Below are 21,214 nucleotides of genomic sequence, written 5' to 3'. Positions count from 1 at the left end.
GACATTTAAAATTTTATTTCTTTCAAACATTATCTTTTGCACCCACTGCCCCTCATTTAACAATAAAAAATGATAAATGAACCTATCAGACCAAATATGCCTAGTAAAACAAATTCCTCCATTGGCCATGTCCATACATTGGCCATGTATGTTTCATTGTGCATTGCAAGTCCATCACTTTTCTGGGAGGAGGTAGGTTAGTGTGTTTCATCTTCAGGCCTCCCTCTGAACTTGTGGCTTATTGTATCCATTAGTGTTCTAAAGTCTTTCAAAGTTGTTTTTCTTTTTAATATTCTTGTTGTTATACAGATTGTTCTCCTAGTTCTGCTCACTTTCTGCTGCATCAGTTCATAGAGGTTTTTCCAGTTTCTGCTGAAACTATCTACTTCATTATTTCTTATGACATAATAATCCTCCATTTCATTCGTTGTACCACAACTTGTTTAGTCATTCCCCAATAGGAGGACACTCCCTTAGTTTCCAGTTTTTGGCTATTATGAAAAGAGCTGTTATACTTTTCTTTTTTGGTTTTTGGTAAGGCAATTGGAATTAAGTGACTTGCCCATGGTCACACAGCTAGTAAGTGTCAAGTGTCTGAGGCTGGATTTGAACTCAAGGCCTCCTGACTCCAAGGCTGGAGCTCTATCCACTGTACCACCTAGCTGCCCCCATTTTTCTTAAATATATATAACCTTTTACTTCTTATTTGATCTCTTTAGGGGTAAGTCTAGTAGTGGTACAGCTGGGTCAAAAGGTATGCAAAGTTTAGTAACTTTTGAAGTGTAGTTCCAGCTTGTTTTCCAGAATGGCTAGAGCAATTCCTAGCTGAGCAAACAGTGCAGGGAGAACTGAATCTGTTTTCCTTTAGCCCCTCCAACATGTGTCATTTTTTTTCTTTTGTCATCTTTGCCAATCTTAGGGGTGTGAGTTAGAACCTCAGATTTGCTTTAATTTACATTTTTGTAATATTGGTTTGGAGTATTTTTATATGGTTGTTGATGACATGAATTTCTTCCTTTGAAAAAAGTGCCCTTTTGTATTCTGTGACCATTGATAAAAATGTTAACAGCGTAAGGGTCAGCATAGGCCCCTTTCTACCCTTGTGGTGTCACACAAGATCACTTGCTAAGGCTTCCCTCACTGAGAAAGCCTCCTCTCCTTCTACGTGTCTATCCTACGTTTTGTTGGCTATGCTTGCCTTTGTCCTTGAAAAAAACATTCACTAGACTTGCCCATTCTCCCATAGCTATGGTCCTGTAGCTCTCCTCCCCTTCTCAACTAAAATCTTTGAGAAAGCTAACTTTGTATGCTAGGTGCCTCACGTCTTTTTCTCACTTGCTTCTATGCCCTCCATAGCCCTCCTTGTGTCTGACCTCAGTTTTCAGCCATTCTTTCTCAAGTTATCGGTGATCTCTTAATTGCCAAATCTTAATGGCTTTTTATCAATCCTCATCCTTTTTGACTTCTTCAGAGTCTTTGACACCATCTACTCTTAGATATTCTCTTTTGTTGTTCAATCATTTTCAGTTGTGTCTGATTCTCTGTGACCCCATTTTTTTGGGGGGGGCTAGGTAGTGGGGTTAAGTGACTTGCCCAGGGTCACAAGCTAGTAAGTGTCTGAGGCTGGATTTGAACTCAGGTCCTTCTGACTCCAGGGCCGGTGTTCTATCCATTACACCACCTGAGCACACAGTTTGGATTAAGTAAGCACTTGGTTGAATGGACAGAGGGGTTGGCCTAGGAATTGCCTTTTTCCTTTTCTCCTTTCTTAGGAATAATTGGAGATTTTTTCTTTCTTTTTTTAAAAATGTAAATTAATTTATTTTTAGTTTTCAGCATTCACTTCCAGAAGATTTTGACTTCCAAATTTTTTCCCCATCTCTTCCCCCAAGATGGCATGGATACTGGATACCCCTTCCTCCAATCTGCCCTCCTTTCTTTTGTCCCCACTCCTCATTCTCTTATCCCCTTCCTCTTCTATTTTCCTGTAGGGCAGGATAGATTTCTATACCCAATTGCCTGTATATTTTATTTCTCAGTTGCATGTAAAAACATTTGTAACATGCATTTTTAACACTTTGAGTTCCAAATTCTCTCCCTTCTTCCCTCCCCACCCACCCGTGTTGAGAAGGCAAGCAACTCAATACAGGTTATACATGTGTAGTCATGCAAAACACTTCCATAATAGTTATGTTGTGAAAGACTGACTATAATTCCCTCCATCCTATCTTGCTCTCCCATTTATTCTATTCTCTCTTTTGACTCTGTTCCTCCTCAAAAGTGTTTTGCTTCTGATTGCCCCCTTCCCCAGTCTGCTCTCCCTTCTATTATCTCCCCCCTCTCTTATCTTCTTTTCCCCCATTTTCCTGAAGGGTAAGATCGAGATCCATAACCAATTGAGTGTGTACGTTATTCCCTCCTTAAGCCAAACCTGATGAGAGTAAGATTCATTCATTCTTTCTCACCTAACCGCTTTCCCCCTCCATGGGAGGGAAATTCACCTCTTTTATGTGAGATAATTTACCCGATTCTACCTCTCTCTTTCTCCTTCTCCCAATATAATTATCTCTCATGCCTTAATTTTATTTTTTACATATCATGCCTTCATATTCAACTTATCCTGTCCTCTGTATATATATTCCCTTCAACTACCCTAGTACTGAGAAAGGTCTCCTGAGTTACAAATATCATCTTTCCATGTAGGAATGTAAACAGTTCAACTTTAATAAGTCTCTTATGATTTCTCTTTCCTGTTTACCTTTTCATGCTTCTCTTGAGTCTTGTATTTGAAAGTCAAATCTTCTATTCAGCTCTGGTCTTTTCATCAAGAATGCTTGAAAGTCCTCTATTTTATTAAATGTTCATTGTTTCCCCTGAAAGATTATACTCAGTTTTGCTGGATAGGTGATTTTTAGTTTTAATCCTAGCTCCTTTGACCCCTGGAATATCATATTCCAAGCCCTCTGATCCCTTAATGTAGAGGCTGCTAAATCTTATGTTATCCTGATTGTGTTTCCACAATACTTGAATTTTTTCTTTCCAGCTGCTTACTGCAATATTTTCTCCTTCACTTGGGAACTCTGAGATTTGGCTATGATATTTCTAGGAGTTTTTCTTTTAGGATCTCTTTCAGGAGGTAATTGGTGGATTCTTTCAATTTCTGTTTTACCCTCTGCTTCTAGAATATCAGGGCAGTTTTCCTTGATAATCTCTTGAAAGATGATATCTAGGTTCTTTTTTTTAATCATGGCTTTCAGCTAGTCCAGTAATTTTAAAATTCTCTCTCCTGGATCTATTTTCCAGATCAGTTGTTTTTCCAATGAGATAGTTCTCATTGTCTTCTATTTTCTTTATTCTTTTGGTTTTGTTTTATAATTTCTTGATTTCTCAAAGAGTCATTAGCTTCCATTTGCTCCATTCTAAGTTTTATGGAATTATTTTTTTCAGTGAACTTTTGAACTTTTCCATTTGGCCAATTCTGCTTTTTAAAGCATTCTTCTCCTCATTGTCTTTTTGGACCTCTTTTGCCATTTGGGTTGGTCTATTTTTTAAGGTGTTATTTTCTTTGGTATTTTTTTGGGTTTCCTTTAGCAAGCTGTTGACTTATTTTTCATGATTTTCTTGCATCACTCTCAGTTTTCCCTCTACTTCTCTTACTTGCTTTTGAAAATCCTTTTTGAGCTCTTCCACGGCCTGGGACCAATTCATATTTTTCTTGGAGGCTTTGGATGTAGGAGCTTTGACTTTGTTGTCTTCTTCTGGTTGTGTGTTTTGATCTTTTTGTCACCAAAGTAAGATTCTATAGTCTGAATTTTTTACACTTTTTGTTTGTTTTCCCAGCTAATTCCTGGAGTTAAACTCTTTGTTAAGGTAGGGCTCTGCTTCCAGTGTAGAAGGTGTACTGGTCCTAAGCTTCGGGGGTTTTTGGTAGCCATTTTCAGAGATACTTCTAGGGACCTGTAAATTTTCAACTCTTCTAAGGTTGTATGATCTAAGGAGAGGTGTTTACTCTTTTCCTGGCCTGTGCTCTGGTGTGTGAGTGACCACAAGCACTCTTTTCTGCCTCGGAACTGTGACGAGGATTTCTTCTCCTCCGCTACTGCAAGCTCTGCCATGCCAGCATTTCTCCTCGACCCAGGATCACCACCCAGCACTATGACCCAGATCCAAGCTTGGGCAAATCAAGAGAATCCTGCCTCAGTGCCAGCAAAGAGATTCCTGCAATCCTCCTCTGATCAGCCGCTTGATACCCCCACAGTTTGTGGGCCAAGAGCTCTGGAAGTAGCTGCTGCCCTTGGGCTGCACTGGGACTGTGGCTGGGACTGAGCTTCTCTCTCATCATGGTCAGACCTTTCCCACTGACCTTCTAAGTTGTCTTTGGCGTTTCTGGGTTGAGAAGTCTGGATACTGCCACAGTTCTTGCTTTGGTCCCCTGAGGCCTGTTCCGGCTTTCCTCTGGCCCGGTCTTTGCCTGTGCAGCCCATGCTGAACTGTGCTCCTCTCCCAGCCTCGCTAAGTAGACCTTTCCTGTCGACCTTCCAGGTTGTCTTGGGCTGGAAATTTGTTTCTCTCTATCTTTTTGGGGGTTCTGCTGCTCTAGAATTTGTTTAGAGCCATTTTTTACAGGTATTTGGAGGAGTTTGGGGTAGAGCTCAAGCAAGTCACTGCTTTTACTCCTCCATCTTGGCTCTGCCTCATGGAGATACTTTTTTTTAAATTTTTTTTTTTCCATATGCTTTTGAGTTGAAAATTTTTTCTCCCTCCCCCCCCCCAAGACGGCACACAATCTGATATAGGCTTTACATTTACATACCCATTAAACATATTTTCACATTAGTGAAGTTGTAAGTAAAAATTAAAACCAATAGGAGGAACCATCAGAAAGATGAAACGAAACTCAACTTAAGGTAAAAATAAGTGAGAGCGATTCGACTTCCATAGTTCTTTCTTTGGATGTGGACAGCATTTTCCATCCTGAGGCCTCTGGAGATGTCTTAGATCCTTGTAATGCTGAGAAGGGTTCAGTTTAACATTCTTAGTCATTGCATAACGTGGCTGCTATTGTGTACAAAGTCCTCCTGGTTCTGCTCACTTCACTCAGCATCAGACCATATAAGTCTTTCCAGGTTTTTCTGAAGTCAGTGTCAGCCTGTTCATCATTTCTTATAGCACAATAGTATTCCATTACATTCATATACCACAACTTGCTCAGCCATTCCCCAATGGATGGGCATCCTCTCAATTTCCAATTCTTTGCCACCACAAAAAGAGCTGCTATGAATATTTTTGTACATGTGGGTCCTTTTCCCATTTGTTTGATCTCTTTGGGATATAGCCCTAGAAGTGTTGTTGCTGGATCAAAGGGTATGCACATTTTTGTAGTCCTTTGGGCATAGTTCCAAATTGTTCTCCAAAATGGTTGGATCATTTCACAACTCCACCAACGATGTATTAGCGTATGGAGATACTTTCTGATTAAGAACTAGATTCCATAGAGCGTATTCCAGTCTGGAGCATGTCCTACCCTAGTTGGACCAAAGACACTACAGAGCTTTAGAGTGCTTCGTCTTGTCCTGATGTGTTTGAGCTCTTTCTTCAGTCTCTTAAGTACAGGTTGATCCAGTTCTGTCAGACCAGACCTCTGGGCCATGAGCACCTTGGAAGCAGATGAGCTTGTCTTTCACAGGGGAGGAGGGGTGATGAGTATGAGTAGTTGTACATATATATGTACGTGCGATACTTTACCGTTTTGAAAGCCTTTCATTTTATCCTTGTGTCATCTCTGGGAAGTGAAGTTAATTAATTTTCATTGAAGAGGGAAACTGAAGCCCATGGAGTTCAAGGGCCTAAGCACATGTTGTAATTTTCAGAGCTGGACCTCAGTCCTAAATCTTGGAAATCTTAAGTGAAGTTTGCTTTTCACTATATTGTGAACTTGCTATAGTGGCATTACCAGTGACTTTCCAAGCAGTTACATCGAAGCCAATGAAAGGCTTTTTCCTCCGTGGCTGGTGCCCAGCCCTGAAATATTTGGATGGAACTGGTATTCCATATATTTTATATTTTAATATTCCATTCCCTTTAGCCTGAGTTCCACCAGTTTCTTTCTCCTTACATGGAGTACTGTTATCTAAGTGCTAATTGTTGACATCTGACATAATAGACTGCACGTGTAGTCAACTTTTAGGTGACTGTGAATAGTGGCTATCCATTATGGGTATCTTGGTTTGGATTTTTTTCTTTTAGAAAAAAACAAACATAATTTATTTATATAAAATTAACAAAAACCAGCTGGGCTGCATATTACTTATTTTCCTGAATGGACACCTGGGCAACAGCCTTCTGTGTTTCATCTGCAGCGTCAGGGGAGGCGAGTAGATACCATCTGATGATACATTCAACAAGTTCTTTTGCTGTAATTCTACAGTGGTTGCTTCCAAAAACTTGCACCTCTGCTGTTTTGGGCTTTTCACCGTCTTCCTCTTGGTTGAATAGATCTGTTTTAATCTGAGCTCCGGAAGGGGTCTCCGTTGCTCGAATCCTCAATCCTTTCTTCTCTATGAGGGTCCCTATGAGCCGAGCCTCGACCAGGAACCGCAGAGGGCCCTTTTCTTGGGGCTTGGGTCTCAGTCTCTGAGAACGGGACTGTTTATAGTCTTCTCGAACAAGCTAGTTGCTCATGGTGGCCTCAGGACACAGGTGAAGCAAGCCAAGAGTGGAGGGAAGGCTTGGATTTTCTTTGTTCCTAAATTTCTTTCTTACTGAATAAGCACTCTCCACAAGTGTAATTGCATGAACTGCCTCCCAATAAAAATGAAGCTTCTTGTTGCACTGTTGAATTATTCTTACCAAACCTTACCTACATAGTGATTCCAATTTCTTTATTTTTAGCCAATTATAATGAATTGTATCAGTGGTCAGTGGAGTCATACTCAGATTTCTGGGCAGAGTTCTGGAAATTCAGTGGAATTGTCTTCTCTCGTATGTATGATGAGGTGAGTGTATCATTTTTAGGTTTTTACCCTTGATGTAGATACCTTAACAAAGCTCTTTTACATTGCTAGGGGTCTTAAGGAAAGGAGGCCTGTTATCACAGCTTATTCTGACAGTCATCATGTGATATGGTGAATAGAGAGCTGGCTTTGCAGTCCAAAAGACCTGAATTTAAGTCTTCCTGCTGATACATAATTACTGTGTGAGGATAGCCAAGTCACTTAACCTCTTAGTCTCCCAGGCAACTTTCTAAGACTCTTAAGGTGAACAAAAGTCACTTATCTGGAGGGAATTCCCATGCTGAAAGTTCCCTACACCAGTAAAATCCCAGGTTCATCCCCTGCCCTACTTCCCTGTCTGTTTTGTGTGGTGCAGAGATATGGTTAGTTAACAATGGGCAAAACACTGACAAAGTTATGTCCTTATATATTTTGGTAAAAATATCATCTGTGAGTTATTGAAGAAGCAACACTGAATAGAATTTCAGTGAAAATTACACTGAGCTGTCTCATGGACTCTGAGTGTAGACTTTAGCTTTTTAGTCTGTTCTCCTAGATTACCTTTGGTGTTTTCACTTGGGAAGTTGGCTGATTTTCTCTAAAAGAAATGGAGAAAATCCAGAATGCATGGCATTAGTTTCTACTTTTCACTTAAAGGGCATTTGGAAAGCTTTAATGAATTAAAAACCCTTTTAAGGAGTACTTTGGATCAGCAAGTTGGCTAGTTTTCTATTTGGATAGCTTAGAAAACAACTGTGATGATTTACTGGGTCTTAATTTGTGCTCTCATTTCTCTAGGTTGTTGATACATCGAAGGGAATTGCTGATGTGCCTGAGTGGTTCAAAGGCAGTCGTCTGAATTATGCTGAAAACCTTCTGAAGCACAAGGAAAACGACAAGATTGCCCTGTATGCTGCAAGTGAGTCTTCAGTCTTTATTTCAAATTCTCTTCTACGCAGGTTGCAAGTGCCCCAGCTGCCATTTCAGTACCACAAACATTTATTAAGCACCTGCTGTGTGCAGAGCCCTGTGCTGAGCTCTAGAGGAGACACTCACAAGGTCCAAATCTGGCAGAGATCTTGTTAGCTTTTAGCAAGAAGAGGGTAGTATTTTTTAAAAATTATTTTAAATTTAAAATGAATTCAATTTTATTTTTATTTTCAGTTCCAAATTACCTTCCTCTCTCTGTCCTCTCCCCAGTAAGAAGTTAAGAATTACAGTGCCTATCATATGTATGAATAATATAAAACATACTTCTACGTTAGTCATGTTCTAAAAAGGAAAAAAAAAGAGTAAAAAATATGCTTCCGTCTGTGCTCTTGAGTCCATTGCCCTCCATCTGGGGGTGGATAGCTTTTGTGTGAGTCCTTTGGAATTGTTTTGGAGTTATTAAATCTTTCACAGTTATTTATTATCACAATATTGCTGTTACTGGGAAGATTATTCTCCTAGTTCTGCTTACTTCACTTTGCATTAATTCATGCAAGTCTTCCCAGGTTTTTCTGAAATCATTCCCTTCATGTCTTATAGCTCAATAGCATTCCATCACATTCATATATCATAGTTCTTCATCCATTCCCTCAGTTGATGACTACCCCCTCAGTTTCCAATTCTTTGCCACCACAAAAATAGCTGCTATAAATACTTTTGTATTGATCCTTTTCTTTTTTCTTTGATCTCTCTGATGTATAGGTCTAGTAATGGTATTGCTGGGTCAAAGGGTACAAACAGTTTGATAGCCCTTTGAACGTAGTTCCAAATTGTCCTCCAGAATGGTCAAATCGGTTCACAACTCTGCCAACAAAAGCACTACTGTATCTGTTTTGCCACATCCCCTCCAGCATTTGTCATTTTCCTTTTCTGTCATGTTAGCCCATGTGATAGATGTGAGGTAGTACCTCAGAGTTGTTTTAATTTCCATTTCTCTTATTATTAATGATTCAGAGCATTTTCCCCAGTGACTGTAGGTGGCTTTGAATTCTTCAGAAAACTGTCTGTTGATATCCCCTTTCCGTTTATCAGCTGGGGAAAAGAAGAGTATATTTGGATCCTCATTATTTTATATTCACTTGCTAAAAGATTTTCCTTATGTTCTCATTATTTCTGAGACACTAGTGGGGAGCTCACTCCCACTTTATAGATGAAGAAAGGTTGGCACAGGGGTTCCATGTTACTGCACTGAACTCATACATATCCAGTTAGTTGTGGAGGTGGAGCTAGATCTCAAGTCTACCAAACCTTGGCCCAGTGATTTTTGCATCAGATTTTTTTTTCTCTTTTATTTACTTATTTATTTTGCTAGGCAGTCGGGGTTAAGTGACTCGCCCAGGGTCACACAGCTAGTAAGTGTTGAACTCAGGTCCTCCTGACTGCAAGGCCAGAGCTTTATCTGCTGCGCCACCTAGCTGCCCCCTTTTTTCTGTTTTAGAAAATAGAATGTGCAGATATGTATTAACTTATTTTAATAGTTGTATTCATGATACATTGAGTAAATCAAATAATTTTCAAATGCAAATAATTTTTAAATGCACTGCTTTGTAAAGAAATTGTGGTTATCCTTTTTATGAAGTGAATAATCATGTCCTAATTATTTACTTTTTGTAAAGTTGGACTTTTACATATATTGAAATTTTATTTACTGTCTGGGAATGTGTGTTATACTGCTGGGCTCCTTTCTCTAAGGAGCAGAAATTGGTAGTAGCTCAGCTGGCCTAATTCAGATGGAGGACACATGCTAGGCTGGATTTGACCATGCTTTTAATCTTCCATTTCTAGAGCAGTATGAATGACAGCCCTAGGCCCCTACAGCAGTGACAGAAAGGAGGAATAATCTAGGAGTGGCCCCTGGGCACGGCCTCCCTGGGACTCAGCCAGCCTCCCTGTGCTACTACATGCTCTTTCTCACTGCTTCATTTAGGCTGATTTGGTCCAGGATGTACTAGCTGCCTTTCATTGTTTTTCTCCTTTTACATAATACCTGGACTCAAGTTATTGTGTAGTGTGACGTCCACTCCAGCTGCTCTGACCACTGCAGGGGGCAGTCTTTTTTGCCCAACTCAAGGTGCTTCTTTGGCTTTCCCCACCTTGCCACCTGGCACTTCCCACTCTCTCCCAGGGATGTTAACAGTGTTCCAAATTGGTCAGTTTTTTTAGATGATCAAAGCTCACACCTTTAAGTGGCAGAACTTTTATTATGTTGGAAGTCTTTGCTTGCTTGAAGGGTAGCCTGGTGCAGGGGAAGGGAAATTGAATGTAGAGGCTTGAGAGTCCTGGGTTTATATCCTGTCTGTGGATTTTGCTGGCTGTGTGGCCCTGGGCAGGTGCTCTGGCCTTGCTGAGCTACATTTTCCTCGTTTGTAAGATGGGGATGCTGACAGGCAGGTTGTGAGGAAAGCACTGTGTAAACCCTACAGTCACAACTTAAATCACTAACATTACTATATCATGCCTTAATACATTGATGTCATTTGGGTTTGTTGAGCTGTGTAGGTTTATGCAGCCCCGTCATATTAAGCGGCTCTAATCAGTTATGCCTTTTTAATGGAGTGTTTGGTTTTAACAGTTTTTCTGTCTCCTTTCTCATAGTGAGATCTCACTTTTTTGCTACTCTCGTAGTACTTGTCAGTGGTAGTTTTTGACCTTTTCCCACCTTCCCTCTTATAATTTACTGCATCTAGTCTGCCGTATGCTTGGAAACCAAATAATTAGGCTTGTTAAAATTCCATGTAAGATACAAGTAAATAGTCCATGAGTGTGAGTTCTTTTGTGACCAAAACTGTGTAAGTTTTGGTGTGTGGCCTTTGTGATATTTATTTGGAGGCCTTTTTTTGCTTTCTCCTATCCATTTTAAAATTTAGGAGTGTCCACAGACCAAATGAGCTCCACTGTTAGTTATTCCTTTTAAGCAGGAGAAAGTAAAATGAAAACTCTGAATTTGGCCATTTTATTAACTCTGTTTTCTTTGGGTGCCACTCTTGTCTGAGTTGCTCACTAATCTCCATAGCTCTGTGCTGGTCCTCGCAAGGTTCTCTTCTGAGCTCTTATGGCTGTTTTAGATCTAATCCTTTCCATGTGTAATCCCATGAGCTTCTGATACCTCCAAATAAATTGAAATTGCGTGAACTCTTCATTGCCTTCACGCTCCAATGAGTGGTGCAAAAATAATGTGCAGTGAAAGGCCAACTCTGTATACTGAAGCACCAATTGGAGGCTCATGATACCTTGGAGCTGTAGGAGTGTAAACTACTGACCATTTTTTACTCGGTAGAAGGCGATCATTTTGGTCATGCTGAAGGAAGGAAAGAAGGAAGGAAAAGAGGAGTAGAGTTAACGGGAGTAGGAGGGGAAGGAAGGAAGGAAGACAAGAAGAATGGAAGAAAGGGAAGCAAGGAGGGAAACAAGCATTTATTAAGCACCTCTCAAGTGCCAGGCGCCGTGCTGAGTGCTTCACTGAGGAATGATTGACAGATTTCCCTGATAACCACGGAGAAGGCTTGTATACCTTGATTTAAGCAACTGTGCTGATATGCTTTAATATCAAGGCATGTCAAAGATAAATTAAGGGATAATTATTCATTTAAGAAGAATATTTTATTTATTCCTGCTAAAACATTTATAGCTAACTTCTCTTAATAGTGAGCTTCCTAAGTACACATAAACCTTTTGATAGACTAACATTCCCTTTCGGCTTATCTGACAGTTTTTATTTAAAATGAGGTTGCTTTTTCTTACTCTGTTTCAGAAGAACCCCAGTGGCTGCGGTCATATGATCATAACCTGTGAAAAACTAGGACAGAGAGTGTGCTTCTCTGCATACTTTGGGTGTCTGTCCATAACTCTTTGGCAGATGCAGACTTCTTTCTGGTGGTCAATGAATGATTAATGTCTTTTTCTCTTTGCAGGGGAAGGCAAAGAGGAAATTGTAAAGGTGACTTTTGGAGAGTTAAGACAACGGGTGGCTTTGTATGCTGCAGCTATGAGGAAAATTGGAGTGAAAACCGGAGATAGGGTGGTAGGTGAGTATCCTCTGTAGCTGTGGTCCAGGTGGACCGGTGCTGAGGAGGAGATGCACTGGGTCCAGAGCAAGCTCTTACTGAACTGGCTTTCAGGCATGGCAGAAATGTTATCTTTATGGAGAGAACAGTGTTGCTGCATTCTGCCTGGTCAGCCTGTAGACCACTGAATAGTTGGCCTGGGTAAGACCTTGAAGATCATCTGGAAGAGTCCTCTTATTTTACAGAGGAGTTTGTGCCTAGGTTGGGGGAGAGCCTGCTTGAGTCTGTGCAGTTAATCAGTGGCAGAGCTGGTTCTTTGACCCATATCTGCTTTCTCTAAGACCAGTGCTTTTGTACTACACCACATTGCCTTTGCAGATGACAAAAACTAACTTATTTGGAATGTTTCTGCTTGCTTAGACTCTGAGCTCTTCTTTTTCTTTGTCCTTGCAAAAGATTAGGGGACTGGTCCTGGCTTTCCTACTAACAGTTGTGTGACATTGTCCAGGTCTTTTCCCCACTTTGGTACTTGGTTTCCTCATCTGTAAAAGGCAGGGATTAGATCATTTTTCTAAACTTCTTTCCAGTTCTAACCCTTTGACACTTTTTTGACTATAGGATTTACCTCTGACAAGCCTGAGGACATTGATCTCACAGTGTTAGATAGAACTTTTGGAGCTTTTTTGAAGGCAGGAGTAATAATTTTTCTCTATTAAGTCGGTGAATTTTTTAGATCAGTGTCATGTATACAGTAATAATCAATGGGTATTAGTAAATGATGATACCATTAAGTCACAGTAGATCCATGGATGTCAGTGCCTTGCTGTCTGCCTCACACCCAGCCCTCTATCTCCTCTCTCTGGGCCTTCCCACTGGCTGTCCCACACACCTGTGGTGTATACCTATCTTGCCTGTGCCTCTCAGAACTCCTCTTGTCCTTGGGTGAGGCTGCACCTTCTTGTGTTTCCCCTCCCAGACTGTCTTGTTTTTGGTTACCATGCCTCATGTAGCTGCAAAGGTCAGTCTAATCATATTGACTTCCCTACTCAGTAGACAGTTGTTTACAATTAGTACTAAACTCTTGCCACTAGGATCAGATATACATTTTTCTGCCTTTTAAAACCCTTTCTAACCTGTCTCAGTTTACCTTTGGAGGCTCATTATTCTTCCCTTCGTGCTTTCCGCAGTTCTGCCAAAACTGTCCTTCTTGCTATTCTTTACCCAAGACATTCTGTCTCCAGTCTCTGTGTCTCTACACTGGCTGGCCCCATGCCTGGAATGGGTTAGCTCCTCACCTCTGCCTCTCGGAATCCCTTGTTTCCTTCAAAACTCTGCTCCAGGAAGCTTACATAAGACTTTTCCTGAGTCTTCTAGCTGCTAGTGTCCTGCTTCTAATAAATTTATCTTGTATTTATTATGCATATATTTAATTGTGTGAATGTTAATTTCCCCAGTAGAATGTCAAGTCCTCGAGGGCAGAGATTGTTTAATTTTGTCTTTGAATCTCTAGCACTTAGAACTGTGACTGGCACATAAGTGTATGTAGTAAGTATTTGTTGATTGATTGATTCTCATCGTTTCCTATAGAAGTTTAACGATGTAAAGCTATAGTCACAATGAAGAGGCCAAAAGAGCCTAGAAACCACAGTAACACTTGATTTCCTTACAGAGCAGAGAGAGGTGGCAGCTAAGGGCAACATTGCTTTAGAACTTGTTTACAAATTTTATTATTATTGAAATTTAACTAATTTAATTATAAATATAATAATTAAATGAATTAAAATTGCATATTATTGGAGACATCTAGGTGGCTCAGTGGATAGAGTGCTGGTACTGGAGTTAGGAACATTAAAATCTGACTTCTGACACTTAACTGTCTCTGTGACCCTGGGGAAGTCTGTCTCAGTTTCCTGTAAAATGGGGATAATAATAGCACTTAACTTGCAGGGTTGTTGTGAGGATCAAATGTGAAAATATTTATTGAAAGCATTTAGTACAATGTCCTGCGCCTAGTAGGTGTTTAAGAAATGCTTGTTCCCTCTGTCCTCTGTCCTTCCTTCCTTCCCTCATCCCCTCATTCCTTCCTCGCTTCTTTTATCCTTTTAATACTGCATGATTTGTAAATAAGTCCCCTTCCTGCCTCACCCCCTTCCCTTATGACAAAGGTTAAGATAGAAGAAAACAGCAGTTCTTTGTAACTAATACATTAAGCACACATGATGGTATATACAGTTTTCCTTATCCATTGTCCTTTACTTTTGCAGTGAAGGGAGAAAGATATATTTCCTCAATTCTTCTCCAGAGCCATGCTTAGTTATTATAACTACATTACAGTCAGTTTTATTTTATTGTTTTTTCTATTTATGTTGTATCATTGTGTAATGTTATCATTATGTATATTTTCTTGGTTTGGCTTACTTCAGTATGCATCAGTTCATGTAAGGCTTCTTTTCTAAATTCTTCATAATCATCAGTTCTATCCAGTAATATTCTATTTTGTTTGCATACTTTATAAAAACTCATTTATAAAATGTTACAGAGAAGAGGTGATTACTCATATAACCAAATACAGTTCTCTAATGGTGAACATATATCTTTATATGCAGCTACATTTTGCATTTTGCTCTGTTATTATATAATTCATTTCTGTGGACATTTTTTGTTTATAAACTACTGTATATGTATCGTGTAGATGTGCTCTTACATAATACTGTTCTTGTATATATTTTGGTAGCATGTATTATTGCTGTTTGCTTATATTTTTGCCAATATTGGTTGTCTTGAGTGAGAAAAATTTGTTTTGTATTGATCTGATATAAAATTTGTCTATTATATGAAATATTTGACCTTTTTTTATTATGTGCTATTTACATACCTCTTCCTTCCTGAGTGGCAGTAGATAGAGTACTGGGCCCACAGTCAGGAGGATCTGAGTTCACATTTATCCTCAGACACTTAATAACTCTGTGGCTCTGGGCAAGTCACTTAACCTCTGTTTGCTTCAGTTTCCTGATCTGTAAAATGGGAATAATAATAGCATTTGCTTTCCAGAGTTGTTGTGAGGATCAAATGAGATATTTGTAAATTACTTAGTACGGTGTCTGGTGCTAGTAGGTACTATGTAAGTATTAGCTATTCCTATTATTAGTAATTATTTTTAATTTGTTAATAACTGCAGATATTCATGGTGTGGAGAAAGATTGTTAGGTATGTAGTTATGCAAGCAATTTGGTTACTGAAAGGGGTAGAAAAATGCCTTTTGTGTAAAGAAAAAGGGTGAAATAAATTTGTTAAAAAATGTAGTTTTTTAGACAAAATATGAGGGAATACCGGATAGAGAACTTATCTCTAAATGAATATACTGAAAGGACTTGTTTGAGGGCAGAGAAAAGATGGAGGTTAAAGGGCATTGTGGTCTATCAGCTTATTTGCATTTGGCTGTTTTTAGAGTTTTCGAGGCTATAGCTGATGAAGTTGCAAATGAAATAGCTATGTGGACAATATGGGAAGATTAACTTAGGACCATTTGGTTCTTACTTAACTTATACAACTGAATGAAAAGTGGATTTCTTTAGTTTAATGCAGGTTCCCCACCCCTTGTTTAACTTCGTAAGAGAATGTTGACCATCTTTCCCACCTCTGCCTCTTAGTATCTCTGGTTTCACTCAAGACTTAGCTCAACTGCTAGTGCCTTCCCCTCTGAAATTACTTCTTATTTGCCTTATATATATCTAAGTTCCTTGAGGGCAGGGACTGTTTTTGCTTTTCTTTGTTTCCTCGGTGTCTCGCATATAGTAAGTGCTTTGTAAATGCTTGTTGCTTGCCTGACCCCTAGAACACTCTCATTTGAGGCCTGGAAAGTGGAAAAGCCAGCTGTAAAGAAGCTAAGTGTGAAGAAACCAGAAGGAGAGTATGCTGATGTGAAAATCTCAGCTGCTTTGATGGAAACTTGCTGATTGGAAGAGAAACTATTGCTTTGCTGATTGGCTAAAGAAAAGGCTGGATAAGTTGTTTAGATGCTCTTTGGAAGAAAGCCGAATTCTATTGCTGTTTGACTTTATTGGCCTTCAGTGCCATCTACAACTTGAGAGAGGAGAAACCTCAGAGGTACCCAGTTGTTCTCTTTTCTCTCTAGTTTGAAAGGGAGATGCAGAGGGGAAAAGACAAGATTTTGCTGTGAGAAGAGACTTCACTGACTGAGAGTTGATTGGACTAGGCAGAATCCTGCTCACTGAAGAGCTGCTTGGCCTTGTCTTGATTGCTTCCCTAGTTTTTCAGTTCTCAGGTATTGTTGTTCGGTTGTTCCAGTCATGTCCAACTTTTTATGACCCCATTTGTAGTTTTCTCAGCAAAGGTACTGTGGTTTGCCATTGTCTTCTCCAGTTCATTTTCCAGATGAGGTTAAGTGACTTGCCCAGGTTCACACAGTTAGTGTCTGAGGCTGGATTTGAATTCAGATTCTCCTGACTCTAGACCTGGTGCTCGATCCACAGTGCCACCAGCTGCCCTGGTATAAGGGAACTGTGTTCCCTTATGTATAGCAGTTTTTAAGCACTCTGTTAAGAGTAATTATGAGTTAAAAGAACTTGTCACTTCTTTATCAGCTTGAGAGCAGAAGAGAAGTGGCTTTGCCCAGTTGGAGAGAAGTTAGGACCAGGCAGGAAACAGATAGTAGAGAGGCTTCATGTGGTGTGGATTGTTCTTGAAGGGACTAAAGAAGTCAAAATCTAAAGTCCCATTGTGAGGTTCTTCAGGAAGTATGTTTCCCCATCATGTGCCTCCATTCTACATTTCCACAATTGTGTCCCCACTCTCCCTTGTGGACACTATGTGCATTGGTAGGAGAGTGCCACCCAGGTCTGTGGGTGAACTCTGATGTACTGATCATTCATTTGCCTTCTATTGAGTAACTGTATTATGATTATTTATCCTTTTGCCTTATCATTAAGTATATGATTTATGTTTAAGAGTTAATGGTATCATTGGCAACTGAGTTTGTGTAAATGGAAAGCACATCAATAGGGACTCGGGAGCTATAGTGCCGAGTAGTTAGGAGTGTATCCCACCCCCCCGCTCCATAATGTGTGTGGCGGGGAGACTCCTGGGATCCTAAGAGAGTTTAAGTTGTAGTAATGTAGCATACCCTTCTCTGCGAACCCCAGACCTACTGGCATAAGGGCAAGTTGGGGTGAGCAAACTATGCTATAGAGAGTGAGAGCAGAATCTATGCCATGCCCAGGTACTATAATGTGGGAACTCATTTTGAATTGATTGGTGGTGCTATTTACATTGTTAGGGACCCATGGAAGAAATTGGGTAGCCTTCTTGTCTTTCTTGGATTGTCACAGGATCCACTAAAGCAAAAAGAATTTTGAATTTTTTTTTTGAACAGATAATTTTTTTGGTGTGTTTTCCTTTCAGACTGTTTTTTTCTTTTTCCTTTATTTTTTCCAGAGTGTTTTCTATGATATAATTTTGGATATTAAATATTAATCTTTTTTGATTTATTATACCTATTATTAGGTATGCAAGTTAATGTGAGCAATCCAGATATAGCATGTCTACAGTACTGGTGCTTTAGCAATGTAGATAGAGCTTCATGGAAGACTCTTAGCTAAGGAGCAGCACCTGTCCTAAGAGCTAAAGAAAGATATTGAAGCTATTTTACAAGAGGATGTTGAAAATGCAAGGAAATGTGAAATACCAAGAAGCATGAGAAAGGTAGTATCCTGTTTGTTTTCTGTAAATTACCTGAAGATATAGGTCCTTCTGAAATTCCTAGCAAGATAGGGGGTCCAGGGGCAGCTAGATGGCAAAATGGATAGAGCACCGGCCCTTGATTCAGGAAGACCTGAGTTCAAATGTGGCCTCAGACACTTGACACTTAACTGGCTGTGTGACCTTGGGCAAGTCACTTCACCCCATTGCCTTGCCAAACCCCCCCCCCCAAAACCCAATAACAACAAAAAAAGAAAAAAATAAGATACAGGTTCCAGAGTGACTGGAGTCTGATCTCAATTAATGAGATAAATTATTGTTATTAAATCTTTATTAAGTTTATTAATTAATTTATATTAATATTACATTAAATATCATTATGTGGTGATAAATCATTATAATTAACTTGGAAGAAAAAGCCATTTCAAATGCAAGAAACAGTTACAGATATTAATAGGTTTCCCCACATCGTAGAGTATAATCAAATACACAGTGGAACCACAGGTCCAAGCTAGGACTTTTTTCAGGGAAGGAGCCATGTCCCCCTGAGGAATGCCATGGAGCATTTGGGTTACTGTATCATTGTCAGTTATAAAAGTGGTGACAAGTGGATATGCATGGTTTCCACAATTAATTGCCTTTCTTCAAGTTGCATTTCATGCTTAGCTTTTTAAAAAGCAGCATTTCTAATGGAATTACTAAATAGGCCCTTTTTGGTTTTCACAGCTGGTTTAGACCACAGCTATGAACTCAAAAGAATTTGAGTTGGAAGGGTCCTCAGGGGTCATCTGGTACAAGTGTTAACCTGAAGAGCAATCTCCTTTACAACATCCCAGACAAGTGGTCATTTAGTCTCTGCCTGATGACTTCTAGTGGCATGGAACCTGTTCCTTCCTCAGGTGGCCTTTTCTACTTTTGGTCAGTTCTAATTCTAAGGGAATTGTACCCTGCAGCTTTCCATCCTTTGTTCTTAGATCTACTGTCTGGGCCCAGGTTTGTACAAATCCAGTTTTTCTTCTGCCGTACCACAGGACCACAGTCTGTCTTGTTTGATTGGAATCTTCTCTTCCGGTTAAGCATTGTCATTTCCTTGTACTACATGGTCTCCAGTTCTATCCTTCCTCCACCTGTGCCCTTCTTAAAATGTGGCTCTGAAAACTGAAGTTTTAATCAGATTGTCAAAAAATCTTTTAGAAGCAAAACAAAATTATAAATTATGTCAAGTATGTAATTGTCTATATTGCAAAAGCATATTTTAACTCATAGAAGTGTTCAGACTAAGAAGAGACCTCTTAAAGTTCTTTAGTAAGCTTAACATTTTGTTCTAGGCAGACCTAGAAGGCAAGGAAATTAGACTAGGTTTTTATTAACTCTGGGGTTCTGTGGGTCTGAATTTTCCTAGGTAGAGAAATATAAGGTTGATGTTAGAATCTACTTGCCCAAGAACCAATGAAGAGAAATAAAGAATATCTGAAATTATAATTTATGAAGATTAAATTTAGAAAAAAAAACCTCATCATTGCATTCATTTTCAGGAGCGTTTTTATGCACAGTGGGAGTGTCTTGTTTTCATGGACAGTTTTTCAAGACTACATATCTCCATCTTCTCAGCTGCACTCATGATCTCTAAATAGGCACAGCCTTTACCTTGTTTGCTTAGATGTAAGAAAGCACACACATAAAAGACTAATATAAAAATGCTTGCTTGTTTTCCTGCTATCTATTCTTAGGAGATCAAAGTTTCTTTATGCTTGACTTTCAATCCTTATAATACTAGAAAAGAACAAGGAGCCATTTTGAAGACTGGGAGCAAAGTCAGTGATCCTGGAGCTTGTCCCTTTGGTCCTTCAAATATTGATTTTTTGGTGTGTAATCAGGTATAATTTGTGTTAGGAAAGATGGAAGGAGAAAGTTTATCTATGAGAGGCAAGAATCCCCAAATTTAACAGGTAACAATGAGGCGAGTTGACTGCCTAGAACATAGTAAGTGCTTAAGGAATATATCTTGCTTTATTGATTAGTGATTATTGATTTCTGGAGGGAAGCTAGAGCGATCTAGAAACTAGAGAAATGTGCCATTTCCCGGAGCAGGTCAGTTTTTTCCAGGCCAAATCTACTTTTCTTAGGTCTATTCTAGTTAGTATCTTTTATGCTTAAGACCCTGGTTTTCACAGAGCATTGCTAGGCTAGAAGCAACTTAAAGGTCAGTGTTTTTGCAGTGGCTGTATTTAATTTTTCTGTTTCAGGGCCTAAAAAACATCCTAGGAAGTAAAGTTAGTAGTATGGTGGGAAGGCAGGACGACTGAACTGGGTGGTCAGGAGACTTTTTTTTTCTTTTTTTCTTTTTCCAGTGAGGCAATCGTGATTAAGTGACTTGCCCAGGGTCACACAGGTAGTAAGTATCATGTGTCTGAGGCAGTTTTGAACTCAAGTCCTCCTGACTCCAAGGCTGGAGCTCTATCTACTGCGCCACTTAGCTGCCCTGAGATTTTGGTTTTAAAGCCACCTTTGACACTGACTCAAGTCCCATCACTTCTCTAGATCTCAGTTTACCTTTCTTTAAAGCAAGAAAATTAGACTAGATCTTTACCAGCTCTGGGGTTCTGGGAGTCTGAACCTTACCTGTCCTTAAAAAAAAAGAAAGAAGGAAAAAAAGTAAAATACCTTCTTAACCTTTTGTGGGCTCTGGATTACATCTTTCTACTTTGCTCATGGAGAATTCTGACATTAAGTTAAGCATAGTCTAGCTTTACTATTTGTTTTCCTTGGCTCTGTTATAAATATGATCTTTCAGAACTGTATGTTTTGAGGGAGGAGGAAGGTTTATAGGAAACGAATGATTCCTTGTGTTGAGAAATTTGTTTCATTTTACTCCCTTCCTGGGAGGGAACCAGATGATTTAACTAAAAAATTCAAAGGAAACTATTCTGTTTATCAGTGAAATAGTAGAAGGCAGTTTGGGAAAACTTGTTCCAGGTACTGTTGCTTTGGTCAGTCATATAATCTATTTCATAAGGAAGAACAGACTTCTGCCATTTTTCAGTCACTAAGAAGCCAGGTGGGTCTTAAAAGACCTTCCCTGGACTGAATGTTGAACAAGTGTTTTGAGTAGTTAATTCCTACTTGTGAGCTCACTATTAACTCAGTGGATTTTCACATTGGAAAAATGTGAATTTGTGGGTTGGCTCTAATTCACTTTTCAAACAATGGGCTCTTTTTGAGGATAAGTAGGAGGCATGTTAGTACAGTGTTTTTCCTTGAATAGTATACAGTGAAATATGGCAGTAAAAGTATATATTCCATTGATTAGGAAATAGTTTTAACAAATTGTGGCATATGAATGTAGTGGAATAATTCTATACCATACACAACAATTATGAAGAATTCAGAGAACCGTGGGGAGGGTCTAGAGGAGTTGATGTAAAGTGAAATAAGCAGAACTAGGAAAATGATGTACATATTGATTACTCAATATAAATGGAAGAATAATAAGAGAAAGCTGAACACTAT

At 39.4% G+C, this 21,214-nt stretch overlaps 1 protein-coding gene across 1 annotated transcript in view; it reads left to right on the top strand.

Annotated features, from left to right (window-relative positions):
• The window catches only part of AACS (acetoacetyl-CoA synthetase), a 100,925-nt gene that overhangs the window by 6,413 nt on the left and 73,298 nt on the right, over positions 1-21,214 (top strand). Inside the window, exons 2-4 of the mRNA XM_021004340.2 lie at positions 6,892-6,995; positions 7,791-7,911; positions 11,894-12,007. Of these exons, the coding sequence (XP_020859999.1) occupies positions 6,892-6,995; positions 7,791-7,911; positions 11,894-12,007 (339 nt within the window). The remainder of the gene's footprint in view (positions 1-6,891; positions 6,996-7,790; positions 7,912-11,893; positions 12,008-21,214) is intronic.

This window comes from Phascolarctos cinereus, unplaced genomic scaffold (assembly GCF_003287225.1).
Source record: "Phascolarctos cinereus isolate Bilbo 61053 unplaced genomic scaffold, phaCin_HiC Scaffold_4;HRSCAF=312, whole genome shotgun sequence".
NCBI lineage: Eukaryota > Metazoa > Chordata > Mammalia > Diprotodontia > Phascolarctidae > Phascolarctos > Phascolarctos cinereus.
Note: the sequence above shows the minus strand (reverse complement) of the source record. Positions and strands in the feature narration are given on the sequence as shown.